Source organism: Oryx dammah, unplaced genomic scaffold (genome assembly GCF_014754425.2).
Source record: "Oryx dammah isolate SB20612 unplaced genomic scaffold, SCBI_Odam_1.1 HiC_scaffold_16, whole genome shotgun sequence".
Lineage (NCBI taxonomy): Eukaryota > Metazoa > Chordata > Mammalia > Artiodactyla > Bovidae > Oryx > Oryx dammah.
Genome location: NW_024070200.1, coordinates 61,679,602 through 61,707,256, shown reverse-complemented (window position 1 = coordinate 61,707,256; position 27,655 = coordinate 61,679,602). Strand labels below are relative to the sequence as shown.

General features: G+C 40.4%; 1 protein-coding gene across 1 annotated transcript in view; it reads right to left on the bottom strand.

Moving 5' to 3' along the window:
* The window catches only part of LRRC28 (leucine rich repeat containing 28), an 89,472-nt gene that overhangs the window by 50,795 nt on the left and 11,022 nt on the right, over positions 1 to 27,655 (bottom strand). The window contains exon 2 of the mRNA XM_040257135.1: positions 12,520 to 12,622. Coding sequence (XP_040113069.1) covers positions 12,520 to 12,622 — 103 coding nt within the window. The remainder of the gene's footprint in view (positions 1 to 12,519; positions 12,623 to 27,655) is intronic.

Sequence of the window (27,655 nt, the reverse complement as noted above, 5' to 3'; positions counted from 1 at the left end):
CCACCTACTCACACACCCACACACACATGTACACACACACAGTCTCTCTCTTTCTACTGGTTCTGTTGCTATGGAGAAGCCTGATACTCATGGTAAAGCATATTGTTTTCAAACTTTATAGCCATACTTTAGTATGAGAATACTGAGAAAAACCATAGAATAATAAAAACAGGTAAAAAGCAAGCAAGTGATTCACAAATAATTACTTCATACTGTTATTGCCTTAACAGCTGCTGCTTCTTAACCTTACAACCGTTGATTAAACTCTACAAGGACACTGTCCAAAGAATGTAACAATAACAAAGGTTTAGAAAACTGAAAGCCATACTTTTCCTAATGCTAGAAAGATAGGTTTCTGACAGAAACCGCTGAAAAGACTCACATGAACAGTTAAGTGGATCCTCATTTCACATACCATCTAATTTCCCTTTGAAAATTCTTTAAGCACAAGTTCCTATTCTTCACCACTGGCTACAAACAGCTAATTAAACTCATTTTACAAAACTTCTATTACATGCCTTCTCTGGTTAACCCTGGAGAAGAGGGGCAGCTCTGCAGAATGCAGGCTGTGAGGGAGGAATTCACACGAGCAGGTGTCCTTCTGCTGGTCCTGGCCAACCAACCGCAACCTCATCAGAGACTCCACTACACGGAGTGACGTAGGAAAAGAAAGGGATTCTTCACCCTTGCTTTCGGGAAGCTAGTAAAGAAGCTCAAACATACAGAGGTGACTTTAGACCAAGGAGAAGAGGGAGACAGTGTATACAGTGCAGTGGTTAGGTGTGGACAATAAAGTAGATGGTAACTCTACTGCCAACTAGCTTTGTGACCTGGAACACCTTGCTTAATCTTTCTGAGCTCCAGTTTCTTAATTTCTAAGACAGGGATGATATTACAAGGGTTGCTGGGAGGATTATGTGCAATAAACAGATAAATCTATGAGTATAGGACCTGGTACACAGTAAGGTAGAAATACTTATAGCTGTGCTTTCTTCTTATTATAATAAGTGATTCTGGGGGGTAATATACATGCTGTGGTGGTTTTCATATTCACTTGGCTTGATCACGGTACCCAGACCTTTAGTCAAATGCTAGCCTCGATGTTGCTGTGAAGGATTCTCTATTGAAACCTAAGATTAACATGATGATATTCTAGGGAAAGGGAACAGGGATTTGCACAGGGCAGACAGGGCTACACAAATAGTTCCAGTGGCTAGAGAGTCATGTCTATGGGAGAGTAGAGCAAATGGGAGAGGAGGCAGGAAAGGCACCTATCTTGAAAGTTAGTGCTGCTCATCTCAGTAAGAAGTCATCGTGAAACAGTAAAGAGAGATGGGAGCTCCATGATGTGTTCAGTTCACAATAGCATGAAATAACTATTAAGTGGCAATTATTAGGCTTTGGTAACTTTAACTTCTAACTCAATAGTTTTTATTATTTTAGAATGAATGCTGAGGTAATTACAAAAAAGATTACATTCAAATCCTTAAGTGGGTTGGTTATTATAATGAGTTGGTGCTCCAGCGGCTAAGGTTCCACGTTTCAATGCAGGGAGCCCGGGTTCGATCCGTGGTCAGGGAACTAGATCCCACATGCTACAACTAAGACCCAAGACAGTTAAATAAATAAATGCTTTAAAAACTGAATTGAAATCGGTTAAAAATGTCAGGACCCTTGGCTTAGTTACACAGACAATTTATAACAATGATCACAATTCCTTTTCAATTCAATGTTTTCAGAGCTGCCATTCAACATGTAAACCTAAACAAGATAAATGAATAGTAACGTAACTTTGCCACTAAGATTATGCTCCAAAACATGTATGTGATTTAGCAAATTAATTCATATGCATTTTCAAACTTATCACTCCACCGACCAAAGTGTTGAGAGTAAAGAATTAGTTTAAATCCCCTAACCAAAAGAACCCAAATGACTAAATTTTGTACTTCAGAAAATATACTGTCATCCACATGCTCATTATTGAGGGAACTGCTATCAGATTAATCCTTTTTAGCAAAAAAAAAAAAAAAGCTAAAAGGAAAGGGGAGAAATGAATATGGGGAAGGAAAGAAGCTATGCCACCCTGATAGAATAAGCCTTGATTTGGATAAAGCATCTGTCCTCTTGGCAGAGTCTCTTCAAGACTTAGTTTTGTTCCATCTGGGAACACATTTATTTTACTTTCATTTTTGAAGGATATTTTTGCTGGTTGCTAGGTTGACTGTTTTTTTCTTTGGCACTTTAAAAATATCATTCTACTGTTTCCTGGCCTTCAAAATTTGAAGGCAACAGTCTTTTGAGTTCTTTGTATGTAATTTGTCATTTTTCTCTGGTTGGTTTCAAGATTTTCTTTTTACGTTTGGTTTTCAGCAGCTTTGTCTGGGTATGGTTTTTTTTTTTGTAATCTATATTGCTTAGAGTTCACTTAGTTTCTTGAAAATGTAAATTTATATGTTTAATCATATTTGGCAAGTTTTTGGACAATATTTGTTCAAACAACTTTGTTGTTATTTCTGCCCCATTTTCTCTCAGGTTTTTTTATACTGTCTGGCAGTTTCCCAATGATGCTGTAGTTCATACTTGTTTTCAATGTTTTTTCATGTTCTTCAGATTGAATCTTTTCTATTGATCTACCTTCCAAGTTCACTGACTTTTCCTCTTATACCATTCTGTGTTAAGCTGTAAAGTTTTTACTTTCCTTGACACTAGATCATATTTTCTTTATTCTTCAAATGTTATGCAATTTGAGATTGCACCCTGGACATCTGGAAAGTTATATTGTGGATACTCTGAATTCTGTTAAATTTTTCTAAATCTTAGAAGGAATGTTAGTAATTTTTAAATAAGCAATTAATAATTGCATTGGAATCAAAGTACAAACTCTTGAATGATAGCTCAAATCGTACCTCAGTTTTGTTATTTTTTTTAATCTGTAGTTAGGCTGCTTTGTGCCTGTCCCATGGAGGTGTGATTCAAGTATCTACTATTGCTTGTTTTGGGTATGTAGGCAGCCCCTACACAAAAATGCACTGTAATCCAAAGGATATTTTCTAGTACATTGATTTAACTCAGAATTCAGAATGCATCAGACAACTCTGTTATCTTCAGCAGTTATATTAACAAACCATTTAACCGAAGTATTTATCCAACTTGTACCCAAACTCAGCTATAATTGCTTATTTATATAAGAAAAAGCACAGCAATGACTTGGTTTTCTTTGACTCGTACAATCAGACAACTGAGAAAATAAACCTGATACAGGGCCACTTTTGATATAGGTCTTCTGAGTAGGCAAATGTGCCAATTCCACTTTATAAAATTCTACCATGGGAGAGACTTCTCCTTTGAGGTAAAACAAAAAAGAAATAAAGACATTTATTTCTGTAGTAAGACAAATCCAGACAAAATAACAACCACATTTTTCTAAGAGACTAGCAAAGAGCACGAGTGCAATCCAGGGTGGCTCCCATGCTCCTCCCCTCCTGGAAGTCTCCTCCACAAGGAACAGGGTTAACCAGTGTAATCAATAGGATGTAAGAGAAAGCCGGTATGTGACTTCAAAACTAGGTCATAAACAGGCACTATGCTATAGATTTTCACTATTCTACTTTTCTCTTAGGGTAATTATTTTTTATATTAGGATAAATATCTAAATGATCTTTTCTACAATTATCAGCACAGTGCTTACTTGCTACTTAATGTTCAATAATTATTTGACAAATAAACATGAAATAAGCAGAAGCTACCTTTATTCATATTTCTATGAATAGCAAATATAATTTCATGAGACTTCTGAGAATTCTTGAAACTGTGCAATGTTTAATTGCTATTTTTATACCTTTTTATATGTTTTACATTTGCTTCTCTATTTTCCTTCTGTGATGTGAATTTTATACACATATATACATATCTATCTATATATCTGACTTTTTAATATCATGCCACAGATCCCTAAAGCTGTACTCATTCTGCTCCAGTTTTCCGTGACTGTTAATCAGAAAAGGGTAAGATGATAGTTTCCGGGAAAGCACAGCACAGCAGGAGCTGGTGTGCTCTTTATCCTAGACCTACTCCTGGGCTAGAAGGAGCATGTGATGGTGGTGGAAAACAGTGTGAGATTCTTCTGTTTTCAGCTTAAATACCATCTGCTTGGAAAGAATCAGCGCCAGGTATGTTTAGCTACTGACTGTTCATCTGGATCCCTAGTTAGATTATGAGGTCCACGAAGGCAGGAGGAGCTGAACAGTTTGGCTCCTACACCGTATAGCCACTGTCTAGAGAATAACCACACAGAGGAGCTGCTCAAAAATATGCACTGAATAAACAACTGAACCACGATCCTCGTTCAGAAGCAAGCGGTACACTTCCTAGGACTCCGACACCCTAATGTCCTTCACACAGGTTTACCTTAGAAGCTTGTTCTTCACCTTGCCCTTCTTTTCCCAAACCACCTTTCCTTGGACTTGGAATGGGAGACTCCCTTTGAATATATACAACAGACAAAAGAGATAAAAGAAGGGAGCTCCTTAATTCTGTTGTTAAGACTTCAATAGTTACCATGTATTAGAGTTCGATGGCTGCTGAATAACCGTCGACAGGAGAATGTTGGATCCCACCAAAAAAAGATACCATGCACCCAAGGGCAAAGGAGAAGCCCCAGTAAGATGGTAGGAGGGGCACAACTGCATTAAAATCAAATCTAAGACCCGTCAGAGATGCTTGGAGGGCACCAACAAAACCTGTGCCCACCAGGACCCAAGGAATGGAGCAGTGACCTCCACAAGAGACTGAGCCAGACCTGCCTGTGAGTGTTTCAGTGTCTCCTAAGGTGGCACAGGTCGGCAGTGACCTGCACGGGGACAGGGGCTCTGGTGCAGCAGATGCGGGAGGCGTGGCATGTGGCCTAAGTCCTCTTGGAGGAGGTCACCAACAGCGCCACTATCGAGCCGCCGAGCAGGTGACTCACCAATTGGAGAACAACTATACCAAAGAAGTTCTTCTACTGTTGCAAAAGTTCTACGGCCCGTAACAGACTGCCCAACCTGGGGATCCCACAAAGGGACTGAGAACCCCCAGGAATTTGACTTTGAAGGCCAGCAGAATTTGATTATAGAACTTCCACAGGACTGGGGAAACAGACTCTTGGAGGGCACAACAAAACTTTCTGTGTACCAGGACTCAGGAGAAAGGAGCAGTGACCCCACAAGAGACTGAGCTAGACTTGCCTGTGAGTGTCCGGGAGTCTCTGGCAGAGGTGTGAGGCCTCCAGCAGGGTCAGGGGTGCTGAACACAACAACCCTGGGAGCTGCAGCATGCTGCCGTAAGTCCTTTTGAAGAAGGTTGCCATTACCGCTACCATAGTTTGGCCTCAGGCCAAACTATAGGGAGAGAACACAGCCCCACTCATCAGCAGAAAATTGGGTTAAAGATTTACTGAGCATGGCCTGGCCCACCAGAGCAAGACCTAGTTTTCCCCACAGCCAATCCCTCCCATTGAGAAGCTTCTATAAGCCTCTTACCCTCATCCATCAGAGAGCAGACAGAATGAAAACCATAATCACAGAAAACTAACCAAACTGATCACATGGACCACAGCCTTGACTAACTCAAAGAAACCAGGAGCCACGCCGTGTGGGGCCACCCAAGATGAGTGGGTCGTGCTGGAGAGGTCTGACAGAATGTGGTCCACTGGAGAAGGGAATGGCACACCACTTTAGTATTCTTGCCTTGAGAACCCCATGAACAGTATGAAAAGGCAAAAGAGATGACACTGAAAGATGAACTCACCAGGTTGGTAGGTGCCCAGTATGCTACTGGAGAAGAGCAGAGAAATAATTCCAGAAGGAATGAAGAGGCTGAGCCAAAGTGGAAACAACACCCAGTTGTGGATGTGACTGGTGGTGAAAGTACAGTCTGATGCTGTAAAGAACACTATTGCATAGGAACCTGGAAGGTTAGGTCCCATTAATCAAGGCAAATTGGAAGTGGTCAAATAGGAGATGGCAAGAGTGAACTTTGACATTTTAGTAATCAGTGAGCTAAAAGGACCAGAATGTATGAATTTAATTTAAATGACCATTATATCTACTATTGTGGGCAAGAATCCCTTAGAATAAATGGAGTAGCCCTCACAGTCAACAAAAGAGTCCAAAATGCTTGGATGTGCTTGGGTGCAATCTCAAAAATGACAGAATGATCTCTGTTTCCAAGATAAACCATTCAATGTCATAGCAACCCAAGTCTATGCCCCAACCATGAATGCCAAAGCAGCTGAAATTGAACTGTTCTGTGAAGATGTACAAGACCTTCTAGAACTAACACCAAAAAAAAGATGTCCTTTTCTTCATATTCTGTTGTTTTCCTCTATTTCTTTGCATTGATCTCTGAAGAAGGCTTTCTTATCTCTTCTTGCTATTCTTTGGAACTCTGCATTCAGATGCTTATATCTTTCCTTTTCTGCTTTGCTTTTTGCCTCTCTTCTTTTCACAGCTATTTGTAAGGCCTCCCCAGACAGCCATTTTGCTTTTTTGCATTTCTTTTCCATGGGGATGGTCTTGATCCCTGTCTCCTCTACAATGTCACAAACCTCATTCCATAGTTCATCAGGCACTTTATCTATCAGATCTGGGCCCTTAAATCTATTTCTCACTTCCACTGTATAATCACAAGGGATTTGATTTAGGTCATACCTGAATGGTCTAGCGGTTTTCCCTACTTTCTTCATTTTGAGTCTGAATTTTGTAATAAGGAGTTCATGATCTGAGCCACAGTCAGCTCTTGGTCTTGTTTTTGTTGACTGTATAGAGCTTCTCCGTCTTCTTTGGAAGGAATGATGCTAAAGCTGAAGCTCCAGTACTTTGGACACCTCATGCAAAGAGTTGACTCATTGGAAAAGACTCTGATGCTGGGAGGGATTGGGGGCAGGAGAAGAAGGGGACGACCGAGGATGAGATGGCTGGATGGCATCATGGACTCAATGGACCTGAGTCTGAGTGAACTCCGGGAGATGGTGATGGACAGGGAGGCCTGGCATGCTGCGATTCATGGGGTCGCAAAGAGTCGGACATGACTGAGCGACTGAACTGAACTAAACTTTCTTCATATGGGACAGGAATACAAAAATAGGAAGTCAAGAGATACCTGGAGTAATAGGCAAATTTGGCCTTCAAGTACAAAACGAAGCAGGGCAAAGGCTAATTGAGTTTTGCCGAGAGAATACACTGGTCATAGCAAACACCCTCTTCCAACAACACAAGAGATTATTCTACACATGGACATCACCAGATGCTGAAATACCAGTATTTGGTCAATACAGAAATCAGATTGATTATATTCTTTGTAGCTGAAGATGGAGAAGCTCTATACAGTCAGCAAAAACAAGACCAGGAGCTGACTGTGGCTCAGATCACAAACCCCTTATTGAAAAATTCAGACTTAAATTGAAGAAAATGTGGAAAACTACTAGGCCATTCAGGTATGACCTGAATCAAATCACTTATGATTATACAGTGGAAGTGAGAAACAGGGATTAGACCCGATAGAGTGCCTGAAGAACTACAGATGGAAGTTCACAACACTGTACAGGAGGCAGTGATCAAAACCATCCCCAAGAAAGAGAAAGGCAAATGGTTATCTGGGGAGGCCTTACAAATAGCTGAGAAAAGAAGAGAAGCGAACGGCAAAGGAGAAAAGGAAGGATGTATCCATCTGAATGTAGAGTTCCAAAGAAGAGCAAGGAGAGATAAGAAAGCCTTCCTCAGTAAACAATGCAAAGAAATAGAGAAGAACAACAGAATGGGAAAGACTAGAGATCTCTTTAAGAAAATTAGAGATACCAAGGGAATATTTCATGCAAAGATGGGCTCAATAAAGGACAGAAATGGTATGGACCTAATAGAAGCAGAAGAGATTAAGAAGAACTGGTAATAATACACGAAAAACTATACAAAAAAGATTTTAATGACCCAGATATCCACGATGGTGTGATCATTCACCTAGAGCCAGACATCTTGGAGTGCGAAGTCAACTGGGCCTTAGGAAGCATAACTACGAACAAAACTAGTGGAGGTGATGAAATTCCAGGTGAGCGATTTCAAATCCTAAAATATGATGCTGTGAAAGTACTGTACTCAATATGCCAGCAAATTTGGAAAACTCAGCAGTGGCCACAGGACTGGAAAAGGTCAGTTTTCATTCTAATCCCAAAGAAGGGCAATGTCAAAGAATTTTTAAACAACTGCACAACTGTACTCATCTCACATGCTAGCAAAGTAGCGCTCAAAATTCTCCAAGCCAGACTTCAACAGTACGTGAACTGAGAACTGCCAGACGATCAAGCTGGTTTTAGAAAATATACAAGCAACTCCTGCAGCTCAATTCCAGAAAAATAAACGACCCAATCAAAAAATGGGCCAAAGAACTAAACAGACATTTCTCCAAAGAAGACATACAGATGGCTAACACACACATGAAAAGATGCTCAACATCACTCATTATCAGAGAAATGCAAATCAAAACCACAATGAGGTACTATTTCATGCCAGTCAGAATGGCTGCGATCCAAAAGTCTACAAGCAATAAATGCTGGAGAGGGTGTGGAGAAAAGGGAACCCTCTTACACTGTTGGTGGGAATGCAAACTAGTACAGTCACTATGGAGAACAGTGTGGAGATTCCTTAAAAAACTGGAAATAGAACTGCCTTATGACCCAGCAGTCCCACTGCTGGGCATACACACCGAGGAAATCAGGATTGAAAGAGACACGTGTACCCCAATGTTCATCGCAGCACTGTTTATAATAGCCAGGACATGGAAGCAACCTAGATGTCCATCAGCAGATGAATGGATAAGAAAGCTGTGGTACATATACACAATGGAGTAATCCTCAGCCATTAAAAAGAATACATTTGAATCAGTTCTAATGAGGTGGATGAAACTCGAGCCTATTATACAGAGTGAAGTAAGCCAGAAAGAAAAACACCAATACAGTATACTAACGCATATATATGGAATTTAGAAAGATGGTAACGATAACCCTGTATGCAAGACAGCAAAAGAGACACAGATGTAAAGAACAGTCTTTTGGACTCTGGGGGAGAGGGAGAGGGTGGGATGATTTGGGAGAATGGCACTGAAACATGTATAATATCATATAAGAAACGAATAGCCAGTCCAGGTTCGATGCAGGATGCAGGATGCTTGGGGCTGGTGCACTGGGATGACCCAGAGGGATGGTATGGGGAGGGAGGTGGGAGGGGGGTTCAGGATTGGGAACACGTGTACACCCATGGTGGATTCATGTTGATGTATGGCAAAACCAATACAATATTGTAAAGTAAAAATAAAATCTGAAAAAACAAAAGGCAGAGGAACCAGACAGAGATCAAATTATCAACATCTGTTGGATCACAGAAAAAGCAAGAGAATTCCAGAAAAAACATCTTACTTCTGCTTCACTGACTACAGTAAAGCCTTTGACTGTGTGGATCACAACAAACTGTGGAAAATTCTTCAAGTGATGGGAATACTAGACCACTTTACAAAGCTGCCTCTTGTGAAACCTGTATGCAGGTCAAGAAGCAACAGTTAGAACCGGACATGGAACAGTAGACTGGTTCCAAATCAGGAAAGGAGTACATCAAGGTTGTATATCATCACCCTGCTTATTTAACTTTGCAGACTACATCATGAGAAACGCTGGGCTGGGTGATGCACATGATGGAATCAATATTCCCAATAGAAATATCAATAACTTCAGATATACAGATAACAGCATTCTTATGGCACAAAGAGAAGAGGAACTAAAGAGCCTTTTGATGAAGGTGAAAGAGGAGAGTGAAAAAGCTGGCTTAAAACTCAACATTCCAAAACCAAAGACCATGGCATCTGGTCCCATCACTTCATAGCAAATAGATGGGAAAACAGTGGAAACTGACAAATTTTATTTTCTTGGGCTCCAAAATCACTGCCAATGGTGACTGCAGCCATGAAATTAAGATGCTTATTCCTTGGAAGAAAAGCTATGACAAACTCAGACAGCATATTAAAAAGCAGAGACATGAGTTTGACAAAAAAGGTCCGTCTAGTCAAAGGTTTGGTTTTTTCCAGTAGTCATGTATGGATATAAGAGTTGGACCATAAAGAAAGCTGAGTGCCGCAGAATTGATACTTTTGAAATGTGGTGTTGGAGAAGACTCTTGAGAGTCCCTTGGACTGCAAGGAGATCAAACCAGTCAATTCTAAAGAAATTCAAACCTGATTATTCATTAGAAGAAATGACGCTGAAACTGAAGCTCCAATACTTTGATACCTGATGCAAAGAGCCAATTCATTAGAAAAGACCGTGATGCTGGGAAAGATTGAAGGCAGGAGAAGGGGATGACAGAGGACAAGATGGTTGGATGCCCTCACTGACTCAACAGGCATGAGTTTGAGCAAGCTCCAGAGATGGTGAAGGACAGGGAAGCCTGGTGTGGTGTAGTCCCTGGGGTCACAAAGAGTCAGACACAACTAATCAACTGAACATTAGAATTTTGAATACGTTTTTGCACAGAAATATTTTATAAGTAAGTATAACTTTCAGGGTGCAAAATGGATTAAATGACCATTTAATGAACTGGCTAGGAGTATAACCACCAATACTGCTTCTATACAAAATGCATTCTAAGTTAAACCGATAGATTAAAAATACCTTTTGGATCACATTTTATTGGCACATGGGACTGCCAACACTCCAAAATCCACTAAAATTAGAAAACTGATTGCTTGATAACTTTCCTTTTAATAATTTTATCTTATTATTACTACCAAAGGAATATGCCAATAATAATAAAAAGTGTAGGCTATCTGCTAATAACTGGCATATTTTGCCTTATTCTTTATTTTCTCAAAGATGTGAAGCTCTCATAAAATTCACTAATTGTGCCACCAGATGCCAAGTCAACAATGAAAATATATTTTTAAAAAGCGCAGGGGTCGGGGGTGGAATTCTCTGGTGGTTCTGTGGTCAGGACTCAGTGTTCTCTCTGCCATGGGCCCAGGTTCAATCCCTGGTCAGGGAACAAAGATCCTGCAAGTCATATGGTGTGGCCAAAAATTAAAAAGAAATACAAGGAAATATGTACCTCTCAACTCGGCACAAATAGAACCTTGTGGCAGTCAGTAACAGCTATAGCTAAACACCAAAAAAACACTTACTTACACTCAAGTAAGAGCTATTCCTTTATTATGGCAGAAATTTTAGATCATATTACAGTGCAGTCTCTGAAGGCTTTGATGCAGAAAAAACTGCCTTCAGCCTTGGAGCCTGCTTGCATCATTACATGGATCTTGGTGACTGAGGGTATTTTGCTCACACTTGGAAAAATTAGGCTATATTATAGATAGTTTAAGAACTTATTAGGATTAGTGAGTGAGTAGTAGCACAGCTGTTGTACGATCAGCTGCAGAAAAATCACTGAGCTAAAAACTCTACCACATATTCTACTATCTGTTCTTCACAGAAAGTTCTGGAATATATCTCTGGGCTTATATTTCATCAGCCTGCACAGGCACTGAATTCATCTAGGGCTCTTCCAAGATAACAAGTGCATAATTTTTCCTAGGGGAAGGCCACTACTTCTAGGATTACCCTCTCTGGAGCAATCACTGCTCAGGGCCCATCCCCTGGAGCCAGGCCAGCAGGGGAATGGCTGTCTCTATGTACAGGCTTATTGTCATCCCTTTTCTTGCCAGAAATATATAGAGTACGAGTCAAGTTATTCAGGATGTTTGAAATTATAAAGAGAGAGTCAATATGCTGGCTAAGTAGCCTCAGAGGTGTTCCAAGTATCCTGTGGCTGCTTAAGTGAGGAAAGTGAGGCCAGTCAAAAGCTGGACTGGCAGCTGAGCTGTCCTGTATTGAGCCCATGCCACTCTGGGAACCACTTCAGGGTGCTTCTGTCTCACTGCTATAGGAGGAGAAGCTGACATTATCTTTCTAAAAGCCTAACTGAGAAGGAAAGATTAATGCTGTCCTGAAAATAAAAGTTCTTCATTTCCTATTAACTGAAACATCTGCTTTGGTTGCTGGAATCATGATTTGTACTGAGGGACTATTTCAAATTGTCAAGCTGTAAATATTTTCAATTGGTAAAGTCTCAGTGTAGTAAAATTGTCACTGCAATGGAAGGAAAAGAAAAACTTTTACATTAACACTGATTCCTCCAGTATTTGTGACTGATACTACTGAGTTTATAATGGTATGCATGAATTAGTTTTTCTTTTACCTGGAAAACAACAAATAATTGACCAAATTTATAACTTACGAACTAAACTCAAAATAAAATATCCTAATTGCTCGTTCAATATTTTTGGTTTCTAAGGGTACTTGGTTTAGCATGTTAAATCTCAAAACAAAATTGAACAGGATTATCAAAAATCATACATCTATTTTTGAGTTTTATCAGGGCTAAGTACTGAAGTAGAAATAAAGCTAGCAAAAGAGCTGAGTATTAGTATAAAATGTGAAATCAGCCTTACCCACTGCACCCGATGACTTTGTTGTACAGAAAGGATGGCAAGCCTTTCAGATGAATGTTGTTATCCACGTACACATACTGAAGTTCTCGAGATCGACCTAAATCTGGGTTAGAAAGAAAAGTGCTATGATTCTTATATACCAATATAATGTGAAACATGAAATTTAATAAATAATGTTAGAATAATTCAAAATTTCTGCTCTGGAAGAAAAAATGTTGCAGATTGACCTAGGTGTGAAATTAAGTCAGCTGTAATATGAAATTCTACCAGAAAACATGACTATTGAAAAAAATTACTCAACCCACCTGAACTTTTGAGTATTTAAACTGTAAAATGAGGACTGGTAATGGAATATTATCAGATTTCCTTTCCATATTTAATGAACAACTTCTATTTATTAAGCTTGTTCAGTTCAGTTCAGTTCAGTTCAGTTCAGTTGCTCAGTTGTGTCTGACTCTTTGCGACCCCATGAATCGCAGCACGCCAGGCCTCCCTGTCCATCACCAACTCCCAGAGTTCACTCAGACTCACATCCATCGAGTCCGTGATGCCATCCAGCCATCTCATCCTCGGTCGTCCCCTTCTCCTCCTGCCCCCAATCTCTCCCAGCATCAGAGTCTTTTCCAATGAGTCAACTCTTCGCATGAGGTGGCCAAAGGACTGGAGCTTTAGCTTTAGCATCATTCCTCCCAAAGAAATTCCAGGGCTGATATCCTTCAGAATGGACTGGTTGGATCTCCTTGCAGTCCAAGGGACCTTCAAGAGTCTTCTCCAACACCACAGTTCAAAAGCATCAATTCTTCGGTGCTCAGCCTTCTTCACAGTCCAACTCTCACATCCATACATGACCACTGGAAAAACCATAGCCTTGACTAACCTTGTTATGAAAGTGTTAGTCCCTCAGTCATGTCTGACTCTTCACAACCCTAATGGACTATAGGCGACCAGGCTCCTATGTCTGTGGGATTTCCCAGGCAAGAATACTGAAGTCAGTTGCCATTCCCTCCTCCAAGGGATCTTCTTGACCCAGGGATAATAAAAAATTTATATTTATTAAGTTTTTATAGGTCATTTATTTAGTTTCATTTTTCTCCATAGGAAAAAGTGTCATACGAACTAAATTGGCAGGTCAGCCCAAATGATGTCTAGTTCTGCCCCAATATCAAGATTTACTGTGTCTCACCTCCCCTTGGCAGAAAGATGATAGAAGGCATGACGGAGAGCTGGGGATCAATCAGGCCCTGGCTGGGCTGGGCCTCAGAAGCCAGCTGATGTGGGGATGGGTAGAACTGCCCACGGCTACAGGGGGAGGAGGCAGCAGAGGGAATCCTATCCCAGTCTTCAGTGAGGTGTGGGGTGCAGCTGGATGGACAAGACCTACAGGCCAGGGAGCCAGGGTGGGAATGGGCAGGAATAGGAAGAGATGAGAAAGGGAGCCCAAAGAGAAGAATCTGCAGGAGGAACAAGTATGCAGAAAGAGGGTGACTTCAGAAGTCTCCCACAGGTAGCTGGGCATCACTGACTCAAGGGACATGAGTTTGAGCAAACTCTGGGAGATAGCGAAGGACAGGGAAGCCTGGCATGTTGCAGTCCCTAGGGTCACAAAGAATCGGACACAACTTAGGGACAGAACAACAATAAAGCTGGGTAAAAGGGTAGCAAAGCCTAGAGTATCTGCTTGTGAAAATAGGAAATAGGCTGAAGGAGCTCTCTTTTCCCCTGTCCTTCCAAAGTTAGGATAGACAAAGGCCCAGATAGCTAAATTAGCATCTTTAATTTAAGGTTCTTAAGCATACTTACATTTCAAAAGAAAACCCATTTAGCCACTAGGAATCTTTTAGGCACTATGGTAGGCCTTGGGGATTCAGATATGAATATGATATTGAGGACAAGCATGAAAAATGGTTAACTGTAATACAACATGATCATTGCTATTAGAGAGGCTTGTCTAAATCATGGTTTCACAGGTGGGTTCTGGACAATTTATTACATAAAGTGGGAGGTGCATAATATAAGATTGAAGTAAGGAAGGGTTTGTCATGGATGAGGGTAGGAAATGCTGAACATTACCTTCTCTTTTCCACTACAAATCTTATCACAGTAATCTTGCCCAGGATTAGCCCTGGGGCAAGTTACACAAAGAACCAAAACTGGAAGCAATGGAAACTGACAACTAAAGGGGAAGTGGGAACTCTTAGAGAGAAAAAAGAATTACTAGGCTAGAGATGCCCTTTCCCAGTGGTGGCTTTAAGATATCTAATAAACAGAATATGGATCTGATAAAATCTAGATCTCTAATATTTTTAAGCCTAAGGCCCTGGACACTGAAGCTCTTTTCAGTTTTTGCTTATATACAATTCATTCTTTGCAGCAAATGAAGCTGAAGAAGCCTAAGAATAAAGTTTGAGACAAACAGAATACTGGAATGCAAAAATAGGAAGTCAAGAAATACCTGGGGTAACAGGCAAATTTGGCCTTGGAGTACAGAATGAAGCAGGGCAAAGGCTAACAGAATATTGCCAAGAGAACGCACTGGTCATAGCAAATAGCCTCTGCCAACAACAAAAGAAGCCTCTACACACAGACATCACCAGACGGTCAATACTGAAATCAGATTGATTATATTCTTTGCAGTCAAAGATGGAGAAGCTCTATACAGTCAGCCAATACAAGACCAGGAGCTGACTGTGGCTCAGATCATGAAGTCCTTATTGCCAAATTCAGGCTTAAATTGAAGAAAGTAGCGAAAACCACTAGATTTAGGTCAGGTATGACCTAAATCAAATCCCTTATGATTATACGGTGGAAGTGAAAAATAGATTCAATGGATTAGATTTGACAGACAGAGTGCCAGAAGAACTATGGATAGAGGTTCATGACACTGTACAGGAGGCAGGGATCAAGACTATCCTTAAGAAAAAGAAGTGCAAAAAGGCAAAATGTTTGTCTGAGGAGGACTTACAAATAGCTGTGAGAAGAATAGAAGTGAAAAGCAAAGGAAAAAAGGAAAGATACCCATTTGAATGCAGAGTTCCAAAGAATAGCAAGGAGAGATAAGAAAGCCTTCTTCAGCGATCAATGCAAAGAAATAGAGGAAAACAACAGAATGGGAAAGACTAGAGATCTCTTCAAGAAAATTAGAGATACCAAGGGAACATTTCATGCAAAGATGAGCACAATAAAGGACAGAAATGGTATGGACCTAACAGAAGCAGAAGATATTAAGAAGAGGTGGCAAGAATACACAGAACTATACAAAAAGACCTTCACGACCCAGATAATCAAGATGGTGTGATCACTCACCTAGAGTCAGAAATTCTGGAATTCGAAGTCCAGTGGGCCTTAGGAAGCATCACTATGAACAAAGCTAGTAGAGGTGATGGAATTCCAGTTGAGCTACTTCAAATTCTAAAAGATGATGCTATGAAAGTGCTGCACTCAATATGCCAGCAAATTTGTAAAACTCAGCAGTGGCCACAGGACCGGAAAAGGTCAGTTTTCATTCCAATTCCAAAGAAACGCAATGCCAAATAATGTTCAAACTACTGCTGCACAATTGCACTCATCTCACACGCTAGTAAAGTAATGCTCAAAATTCTCCAAGCCAGGCTTCAACAGTATCTGAACCATCAAATTCCAGACGTTCAAGCTGGTTTTAGAAAAGGCAGAGGAAACACAGATCAAATTGTCAATATCTGCTGAATCACTGAAAAAGCAAGAGAGTTCTAGAAAAGCATCTACTTCTGCTTTATTGACTATGCCAAAGCCTTTGACTGTGTGGATCACAATAAACTGTGGAAAATTCTGAAAGAGATGGGAATACCTGACCACCTTACCTGCCTCCTGAGAAATCTGTATGCAGTCAGGAAGCAACAGTTAGACCTGGACACGGAACAACAGACTGGTTCCAAATAGGAAAAGGAGTATGTCAAGGCTGTATACTGTCACCCTGCTTATTTAACTTATATGCAGAGTACATCATGCAAAATGCCAGGCTGGATGAAGGACAAGCTCGAATCAAGATTGCTGGGAGCAATATCAATAACCTCAGATGTGCAGATGACACAACCCTTATGGCAGAAAGTGAAGAACTAAAAAGCCTCTTGATGAAAGTGAAAGAGGAGAGTGAAAAAGTTGGCTTAAAGCTCAACATTCAGAAAATTAAGATCATAGTATCTGGTCCCATCACTTCATGATAAATAGATGGGGAAACAATAGAAACAGTGGCAGACTTTATTTTGGGGGGCTCCAAAATCACTGCAGATGATGACTGCAGCCATGAAATTAAAAGACGCTTACCCACACAGCATATTAAAAAGCAGAGACATTGCTTTGTCAACAAAGGTCTGTCTAGTCAAAGCTATCGTTTTTCCAGTAGTCATGTATGGATGCGAGAGTTGGACTATAAAGAAAGTTGAGCAACGAAGAATTGATGCTTTTGAACTGTGGTGCTGGAGGAGACTCAAGAGTCCCTTGGACTCAAGGAGATCCAACCAGTCCATTCTAAAGGAAATCAGTCATGAATATTCTTTGGAAAGACTGGTGCTGAAGCTGAAACTCCAATATTTTGGTCACCTGATGCGAATAACTGACTCATTTGAAAAGAACCCGATGCTGGGAAAGTCTGTAGGTGGGAGGAGAAGGGGATGACAGAGGATGAGATGGTTGGATGGCATTGCTGACTCAATGGACATGAGCTTGAGTAAACTCCGGGATTTGGTGATGGACAGGGAGTCCTGGTGTGCTGCAGTCCATGGGGTCGCAAAGAGTCAGACACAACTGAGCGACTGAACTGAACTGAACTGAGCAAACAGAATAGATTTCTGCTGTGTGATTTTGTGATTTCAGAGTAAGTCACAAAAGGCATTGTGGCTCTATCTTTACTGTTTCTCTTGGATCACTTCTTCAGGAAGACAACTCCTTTTTCACGAAGGCCCTAAAGCAGCTTTATTGGAGAGGAATGAGACCTCCAGCCAATATCCATGTGAGTAAACAGTCTTGGAAGCACCTCCAGAAACTCCAGGTCAAGTCTTCAGATTACTACAACTCTAAACTAAATATCCTGTTCCTTCTCCAAACTTTGCCCATTAATTTTACCATTCATCAATGGATCTTGTTTGTAACAATTATAACATAGTATTTACTTAGTGGTGATTTTCAATTACCATCTTTCTGTCTACATTTATTAATTGAAATTCTTATGTAAGGAAGAATGATCCCTCCTCCCCCATTTATTTGATGTTTATATTGGTATGGATTCAAGGACATTTATTTTATTTTAAGGACTAAAAACCCACTACCATTGTTGTTTACTGTGTTGGGTAAAATGTTCCAGTTTTGGCAACTAGGAACACTTAAAATTGGTCTTTTCATTCCTTAAACAAGTTATCATCCTTTTATGAGTATCATCATACTTTCCAGGAGCAAAACATATTCCAAGTTCAAATTGTACTTTCCCTGCACTAGTCCTGAAATCAATTACTTCTCCAAGGAGCTTTAATTCCTTTAATTAAAGGAATTGAATTAAATTAAATTTATTTAAATTCTGGGGTATGGCATCTAAAAACCAACATCTGAGTGCTAGATGTGCCCCTTACTATAAGAGTGCCACTGCTTCTAGGATCCATAAGTAGGCAGATTTACAAAGCATATGTATATATACCAACCCATGCATACATATTCAACTCCATTGTTGCAAGTGTACCTTCAGTATACATTCTAAGCAATGGACCTGCTGGGCCAAAACGTAAATACGTGTATAGAGTCCTTGGTATTTCCCTCCAGAGGAATTACACCAGTTTGCATTCTCTTTATCATGTATGAAAGCATTGGCTTTCCCACAGTCTCATCAACTTCTAAAACATGTTGTCTTATTTAAAACATTTTGTCATTCTCAATTTGTATTTCTCTCATTACTGATGTGAACATTTTTCAATACGAGGGTCATTTTTGCATTTTTATTGTGTGAATTGTCAACATCTTATGTGTCTATTCTTTCACTTATTAGCAGAGCCTTAGTTTGAACATGTATTTTTTTCTTTTTCTTTTCTAGATTACAAAAGAGTCATAAGTTTACAGGAGATTTTGAAAATACAGAACAAAGTTACATATAGTTCACTATATATTACAATAATTTTTAAGTAGATAAATTAGGATACTTAGTTACAGTTTCAGTATCAAACTCAAAAATCAATAGAATGAATAGACAGAAAAGTAGAAGGATAAAGTAGACCTGAAAAGCGCAGTGAACCAATTCAACATAATTAAGATTTATGTAATTTCCACACAATAGCAGGAAAAAAATTCTATTCAAATTTCCATAGACTATAAACCAGAGGACAGTGGAACATATTCAGGGATTACATAAGGTGTAAAAATTTCATGGTCTAAAGGTATTGAAATCGTACAGAATTTGTTCTCTTATCACTGAGGAATTATGTTAGAAATCAATACCAAAACATATTTGAAAATAACCCATATACTTTCTAGTGCAATGTGACATTTACCAAGAGACCTTTGACTTAGCCATTGAAAGCCTCAATAAAGTTAAAAGACTGAAAAAACACAGAGGGTGATTGCAGACAAGAAAGCATTTAAATGAGAAATTAATATCAAGGATAACTTACAAACCTCATGGATTTGGATATTAAACATCCACTTTTAAACGATGGCTGTATCTGAGAAGTCATAACAAGGAAAATTAGAAAATATTTGTAACAGAGTAAAAACAAAAAGAATTAACCAGAATTTGTTGCATACAGCTGAAGCTGTTCAGTGCAACTAAATACAATGTGAAATCTTGAATAAGGTATGAGAACAAATAATGGAAACTAGCATAAAATTCCGTGAAATTTGATCAAACTCTGTACTTTGGTTAATAATACTGTATCACACGTTACTTTCTTGCATTTTTTTTTCTTTTTAACAACATAGCATTTCTCAGAATTGGAACAGAAGTTTCAAGCCTCATTCAATTTTTTTTAATCACTAAAATAATAGGCTTTCCAGACTTTAGCAATAAAAAGTCTAGTAGACTAGATGCCAGAATAAATGGAATTACATCAAAGTTTTGATTGACTATAAATTAGAACTAACATACAATTGCACTCATCTCACATGCTAGTAAAGTAATGCTCAAAATTCTCCAAGCCAGGCTTCAACAATACATGAACTGTGAACTTCCAGATGTTCAAACTGGTTTTAGAAAAGGCAGAGGAACCAGAGATCAAATTGCCAACATCCACTGGATCATGGAAAAAGCAAGAGAGTTCCAGAAAAACATCTATTTCTGCTTTACCGACTATGCCAAAGCTTTTGACTGTGTGGATCACAATAAACTGTGGAAAATTCTGAAAGAGATGGGAATACCAGACCACCTGACCTGCCTCTTGAGAAACCTGTATGCAGGTCAGGAAGCAATAGTTAGAACTGGACATAGAACAACAGACTGGTTCCAAATAGGAAAAGGAGTACGTCAAGGCTGTATTTTGTCACCCTGCTTATTTAACTTCTATACAGAGTACATCATGAGAAACGCTGGGCTGGAGGAAGCACAAGCTGGAATCAAGATTGCCGGGAGAAATATCAATAACCTCAGATATGCAGATGACACCACCCTTGTGGCAGAAAGTGAAGAAGAACTAAAGAGCCTCTTGATGAAAGTGAAAGAGGAGAGTGAAAAAGTTGGCTTAAAGCTCAACATTCAGAAAACGAAGATCATGACATCTGGTCCCATCACTTCATGGGAAATAGATGGGGAAATAGTGGAAACAGTGTCAGACTTGATTTTTCTGGGCTCCAAACTCACTGCAGATGGTGACTGCAGCCATGAAATTAAAAGATGCTTACTCCTTGGAAGAAAAGTTATGACCAACCTAGATAGTATATTCAAAAGCAGAGACATTACTTTGCCAACTAAGGTCCATCTCAAGGCTATGGTTTTTCCAGTGGTGATGTATGGATGTGAGAGTTGGACTGTGAAGAAAGCTGAGCGCCGAAGAATTGATGCATTTGAACTGTGGTGTTGGAGAAGACTCTCAAGAGTCCCTTGGACTGCAAGGAGATCCAACCAGTCCATCCTAAAGGAGATCAGTCCTGAGTGTTCATTGGAAGGACTGATGTTGAGGCTGAAACTCTAATACTTTGGCCACCTGATGTGAAGAGCTGACTCATTTGAAAAGATTCTCATGCTGCGAAAGGTTGAAGGTGGGAGGAGAAGGGGATGACAGAGGATGAGATGGTTGGATGGCATCACCAACTCAATGGACATGAGTTTGAGTGAACTCTAGGTGTTGGAGATGGACATGGAGGCCTGGTGTGCTGCAGTTCATGGGGTTGCAGAGTCAGACATGACTGAGCAACTGAACTGAACTGAACTAAAGCATTACATTCAAACTTAGTCAAACAAGTGGAGCTAAAAATGTCAAATATTTTAGCTAAACAAAGACTCGCTCCCTAAAATATATTGTACATACTACACACACACACATACCACACATGAAATCTTTTCTCCTATAAGATAAAGTCTTGAACAAGAACAACAAAAAAGAGAGAAACTGGAAAATAATAACTAAATGAAATGAGAGCACTGAATATGAAATAGAAAAAGTAAAACAAACTAGATGAAAGCAAAAGATCATCATACAGTCCAGTTGTTTTTAAACGTCACTGCTCTTAGAATCACATCTGGAGCTTTGGAGAAAAAAATACTACCTGGGCACTCAATAGTTTTCAAAAAAGTTCCAAGATAATTCTGATGTGCATCTGGATTTTAAAAAGTGATATCAGGTTTTTCTATTAAATGGTAGTTTTAGTGATATAGAATTCTATTATTATCTGTTGACTGATCATAATACAATGGTATTAAATAATAAATAAATTACATAATTAAATATATAAATAATAAATTACATAATCACAACAGTAAAAGACATTAATCAGTTTTCACAATCAATAGTCAAAGAAGAAAGTAAAAGATAATCACAACTGCAAGCCATAATGGAAACATGATAAACCAAAAAATATTAAATAATTACATACAATTAAGCCACTCTGGGCCTGCCCCCGCTCGCGGCACACACAGCTCAGGTTCTAGGTTGCTCTGCCGGGAACCGTCCGAGGCCGACCGTGGGCTGCATGCACCTCCAAGGTCTAAGCCACTTAGGTTCAGGCACTCGGGTAGTCCTCAGAGGCCCAGACCCAGTTGGGCCTGCATTTTGTGCCCTTCCCAGGTCGACCGACCAGTGCACTAAGCGCAGGCGGCTGCGACCGACCGGCGCACGAAGCGCAGGTGGCTGCAGCCGAGAGGAGCTACCCACGTCCGAGGCAGGGGCAGAAGCCAGGAGGACCCCATGTCCAAAGGGCGGCGGCCAAGAGGAGTTACCCCACCTCCAAGGACAGGGGCAGCGGCCGAGAGTCCCAGGCTGTGATGGCGCAGGAACGGCCGAGAGGAGCCACCCCCCACCCGAGGCCAGGGGTGGTGGACGGGAGGAGCTACACCACGTCCAAGGAGCGGTGGCTGCGCGGGCACAGGAGGGCCTAGAGGAGCTATCCCACGTTGAAGGTCAGGAAGGGCGGCGGTGAGGAGATACCCCTCATCCGAGGTAAGGAACAGTGGCTGTGCTTTGCTGGAGCAGCCGTGAAGAGATACCCCATGCCCAAGGTAAGAGAAACCCAAGTAAGATGGTAGGTGTTGCAAGAGGGCATCAGAGGGCAGACACACTAAAACCATACTCACAGAAAACTAGTCAATCTAATCACACTAGGACCACAGCCTTATCAAACTCAATGAAACTAAGCCATGCCCTGTGGGGCCACCCAAGACGGGTGGGTCATGGTGGAGAGGGCTGACAGAATGTGGTCCACTGGAGAAGGGAATGGCAAACCACTTCAGTATTCTTGCCTTGAGAACCCCATGCACAGTATGAAAAGGCAAAACGATAGGATACTGAAAGAGGAACTCCCCAGGTCACTAGGTGCCCAATATGCTACTGGAGATCAGTGGAGAAATAACTCCAGAAAGAATGAAGGGATGGAGCCAAAGCAAAAACAATACCCAGCTGTGGATGTGACTGGTGATAGAATCAAGGTCCAATGCTGTAAAGAGCAATATTGCATAGGAACCTGGAATGTCAGGTCCATGAATCAAGGCAGATTGGAAGTGGTCAAACAAGAGATGGCAAGAGTGAACGTCAACATTCTAGGAATCAGCGAACTAAAATGGACTGGAATGGGTGAATTTAACTCAGATGACCATTATATCTACTACTGCGGGCAGGAATCCCTCAGAAGAAATGGAGTAGCCATCGTGGTGAACAAAAGAGTCTGAAATGCAGTACTTGGATGCAGTCTTAAAAACGACAGAAAATCTCTGTTTGTTTCCAAGGCAAACCATTCAATATCACGGTAATCCAAGTCTATGCCCCAACCAGTAATGCTGAAGAAGCTGAACTTGAATGGTTCTATGAAGAGCTACAAGACCTTTTAGAACTAACACCCATAAAAGATGTCCTTTTCATTATAGGGGACTGGAATGCAAAAGTAGGAAGTCAAGAAACACCTGGAGTAACAGGCAAATTTGGCCTTGGAATGTGGAATGAAGCAGGGCAAAGGCTAATAGAGTTTTGCCAAGAAAATGCACTGGTCATAGCAAACACCCTCTTCCAACCACACAAGAGAAGACTCTACACATGGACATCACCAGATGGTCAACACCAAAATCAGACTGATTCTATTCTTTGCAGCCAAAGACAGAGAGGCTCTATACATTCAACAAAAACAAGACCAGGAGCTGACTGTGGCTCAGATCATGAACTCCTTATTACCAAATTCAGACTTAAACTGAAGAAAGTAGGGAAAACCACTAGACCATTCAGGTATGACCAAAATCAAATCCCTTATGATTATACAGTGGAAGTGAGAAATAGATTTAAGGGTCTAGATCTGATAGATAGAGTGCCTGATGAACTATGGAATGAGGTTTGTGACATTGTACAGGAGACAGGGATCAAGACCATCCCCATGGAAAAGAAATGCAAAAAAGCAAAATGGCTGTCTGAGGAGGCCTTACAAATAGCTGTGAAAAGAAAATAGGTGAAAAACAAAGGAGAAAAGGAAAGATATAAGCATCTGAATGCAGAGTTCCAAAGAATAGCAAGAAGAGATAAGAAAGCCTTCTTCAGAGATCAATGCAAAGAAATAGAGGAAAACAACAGAATGGGAAAGACTAGAGATCTCTTAAGAAAATTAGAGATACCAAGGGAATGTTTCATGCAAAGATGGGCTTGATAAAGGACAGAAATGGTATGGGCCAAACAAAAGCAGAAGATATTAAGAAGAGCTGGCAAGAATACATGGAAGAACTGTACAAAAAAGAACTTCACGACCCAGATAATCACGATAGTGTGATCACTCATCTAGAGCCAGACGTCCTGGAATGTGACGTCAAGTGGGCCTTAGGAAGCATCACTATGAACAAAGCTAGTGGAGGTGATGGAATTCCAGTTGAGCTGTTTCAAATCCTGAAAGATGATGCTGTGAAAGTGCTGCACTCAATATGCCAGCAAATTTGGAAAACTCAGCAGTGGCCACAGGACTGGAAAAGGTCAGTTTTCATTCCAATTCCAAAGAAAGGCAATGTCAAAGAATGCTCAAACGACCGCACAATTGCACTCATCTCACATGCTAGTAAAGTAATGCTCAAAATTCTCCAAGCCTGTCTTCAGCAATACATGAACCATGAACTTCCTGATGAGGAACCAGAGATCAAATTGCCAACATCCACTGGACTGTGGAAAAAGCAAGAGAGTTCAATAAAAACATCTATTTCTGCTTTATTGACTATGCCAAAGCCTGTGACTATGTGGATCACAACAAACTGTGGAAAATTCTGAAAGAGATGGGAATACCAGACCACCTGACTTGCCTCTTGAGAAATCTGTATGCAGGTCAGGAAGCAACAGAACTGGACATGGAACAACAGACTGGTTCCAAATAGGAAAAGGAGTACGTCAAGGCTGTATTTTGTCATCCTGCTTATTTAACTTATATGCAAAGTACATCATGAGAAACGCTGGACTGGAAGAAACACAAGCTGGAATCAAGACTGCCGGGAGAAAGATCAATAACCTCAGATATGCAGATGACACCACCCTTGTGGCAGAAAGTGAAGAGGAACTAAAAAGCCTCTTGATGAAAGTGAAAGAGGAGAGTGAAAAAGTTGGCTTAAAGCTCAACATTCAGAAAACGAAGATCATGACATCTGGTCCCATCACTTCATGGGAAATAGATGGGGAAATAGTGGAAACAGTGTCAGACTTGATTTTTCTGGGCTCCAAACTCACTGCAGATGGTGACTGCAGCCATGAAATTAAAAGACGCTTACTCCTTGGAAGAAAAGTTATGACCAACCTAGATAGTATATTCAAAAGCAGAGACATTACTTTGCCAACTAAGGTCCATCTCAAGGCTATGGTTTTTCCAGTGGTGATGTATGGATGTGAGAGTTGGACTGTGAAGAAGGCTGAGTGCCGAAGAATTGATGCATTTGAACTGTGGTGTTGGAGAACTCTTGAGAGTCCCTTGGACTGCAAGGAGATCCAACCAGTCCATTCTGAAGGAGATAACCCTGGGATTTCTTTGGAAGGAATGGTGCTAAAGCTGAAGCTCCAGTACTTTGGCCACCTCATGAGAAGAGTTGACTCATTGGAAAAGACTCTGATGCTGGAAGGGATTAGGGGCAAGAGGAGAAGGGGACAACAGAGGATGAGATGGCTGGATGGCAGCACTGACTTGATGGATGTGAGTCTGAGTGAACTCCGGGAGTTGGTAATGCACAGGGAGGCCTGGCGTGCTGTGATTCATGGGGTCGCAAAGAGTGGACACGACTGACTGACTGACTGAACTGAACTGAACTGAACTGAAGGGGGTTAGGAGAGGGCAATGGCGGCCCACTCCAGTACTCTTGCCTGGAGAATCCCATGGACAGAGGCTCCTGGTGGGCTGCAGTCCATGGCGTCGTGGGGAGTTGGACATGACTGAGCTACTTCACTTTCACTTTTCACTTTCATGCACTGGAGAAGGCAATGGCAACCCACTCCAGTGTTCTTGCCTGGAGAATCCCAGGGACGGGAGCCTGGTGGGCTGCCATCTATGGGGTCACACAGAGTCGAACACAACTGAAGTGACTTAGCAGCAGCAGCAGCAAGGGGGTTAAGTAGAGGGATGTGGTAAATGGAAGTGCATACATGCACATGTTTTCATCTACCCAGCCAGTCTATGTCTTTTGGTTGGTGCATTTAATCCATTTACATTAAGGTAATTATTAACATATGGTAAGCCTCTAGTATTCCTGCCTGGGAAATCCCACAGAGGAGCCTGGCAGGCTACAGTCTGTGGGGTTACAAGAGTGAGACAGGACCCAGTGATCAAACAACAATAATGATCCTATTACTTTTCTTAACTGTTTCTTATTTTTTTGTAGGTCTTTTCCTTCTCTTTTGTTTCTTGCCTTAGGAAGTTTCTTTAGCATTTGTTGTAAAGCTGGCTTTGTGGTAGCACTGCCCACCAGAGCAAGACTCAGTTTTTCCCATTACCAGTCCCTCCCCTCAGGAGGCTTACCCAAGCCTGTTACCCTCATCCAACAGTCAGCAGACGTAAGAAGCAATAGTTACAACCCCCAGTCCACCAGAATGAAAACCACATCAATAGAAAGTTAATCAAAATGAAAAGGCAGAGGATTATGTCCTAGATGAAGGGACAAGATAAAACCCCAGAAAAACAACTAAATGGAGTGGAGAGAGGCTGCCTTCTGAAAAAAGAATTCAGAATAATGATAGTAAATTCTTGATCTCAGAAAAAGAATGGAGAAGATGCAAGAAATGTTCAAGAAAGACCTAGAAGAATTAAAGAACAAACAAGCAGAAATGAATAATACACAAGAAGGAATCAAAAGCACAATAACTGAGGCAGAAGAACAGATAAGTGACCTGAAGACAGGATGGTGGAAATCACTGCCACTAAACAGAATATTAAAATAAAGAATGAAAAAAAAAATGAAGACAGCCTAAGAGATCTCTGGGATGACATTAAACACACTAACATTTGCATCATAGGGGTCCCAGAAGGAGAAGAGAGAGAAAAAAGACCTGAGAAAATATCTGAAGAGATAATAGCTGAAAACTTCCTTAACACAGGAAAGGAAAAAGTCAACCAAGTCTAGGAAGCACAGAAAGTCCTAGGCAGGATAAACCCAAGGAGGAACACTCCAAGACACATAGTAATCAAACTGACAATAATTAAAGATGAAGATAACATATTAAAAGCAATGAGGTAAAAATGAAAAGAAACATAAAAGGGAACTCCCATAAGGTTATCAGCTGACTTCTCACCAGAAACTCTACAAGTCAGAAGGGAATGGAACAAAATATTTAAATTGATAAAAGGAAGAACTATAACCAAGAATACTCAGTAAGACTTTAATTCAGATTTGAAGGAGAAATCAAAAGCTTTACAGACATGCACATATGTTAAAATTGCATAACAGTGCCCAATCCCTCAACTTTATCAAGTTGTTAAAATTGAAGGTGAAAGTAATCTGTGAAATTTAAATGACTATACAGTATGTTGTTTAAGCATAAGAATTTTTAAATAATTGCCACAATAATATGTACTGCTACTTTGGTAAACATGTATAAACATATCTACTAGTAAAAAAGGCTACAAATTTATAAAACACAGATGGGAAAAATATACATAGAATACCAGAATCTACTTGCCATGAAAAAGTCCTCAAAATTTAACTAAAAATTCCTTTTCTGTATTTTTTCACTACTTCTCTGGTATGTATACAAACCCTTTCATCACATATAGAAATCTGCAGACTTTAAAGGCATACGGAAAAGTTTGAAATTTTTAAAAAACTGAAACTACACTGATAAAATACAAATGAGTTCAGATCTGAAATATGCTTGTCAGAGCCCATAGGTTAGGTAAAGATTTTTTATTTGAGTTTATGGAACAGTAAGGAGCGTAGAATACTACTAATAATTACTGGAGCAGGAATACAATTTTGGAGTCAGAGAACTTGGATTTGAATCCTAGTTCTTCAATTTACTAAATGTGTATCTTCAGTTTCCTC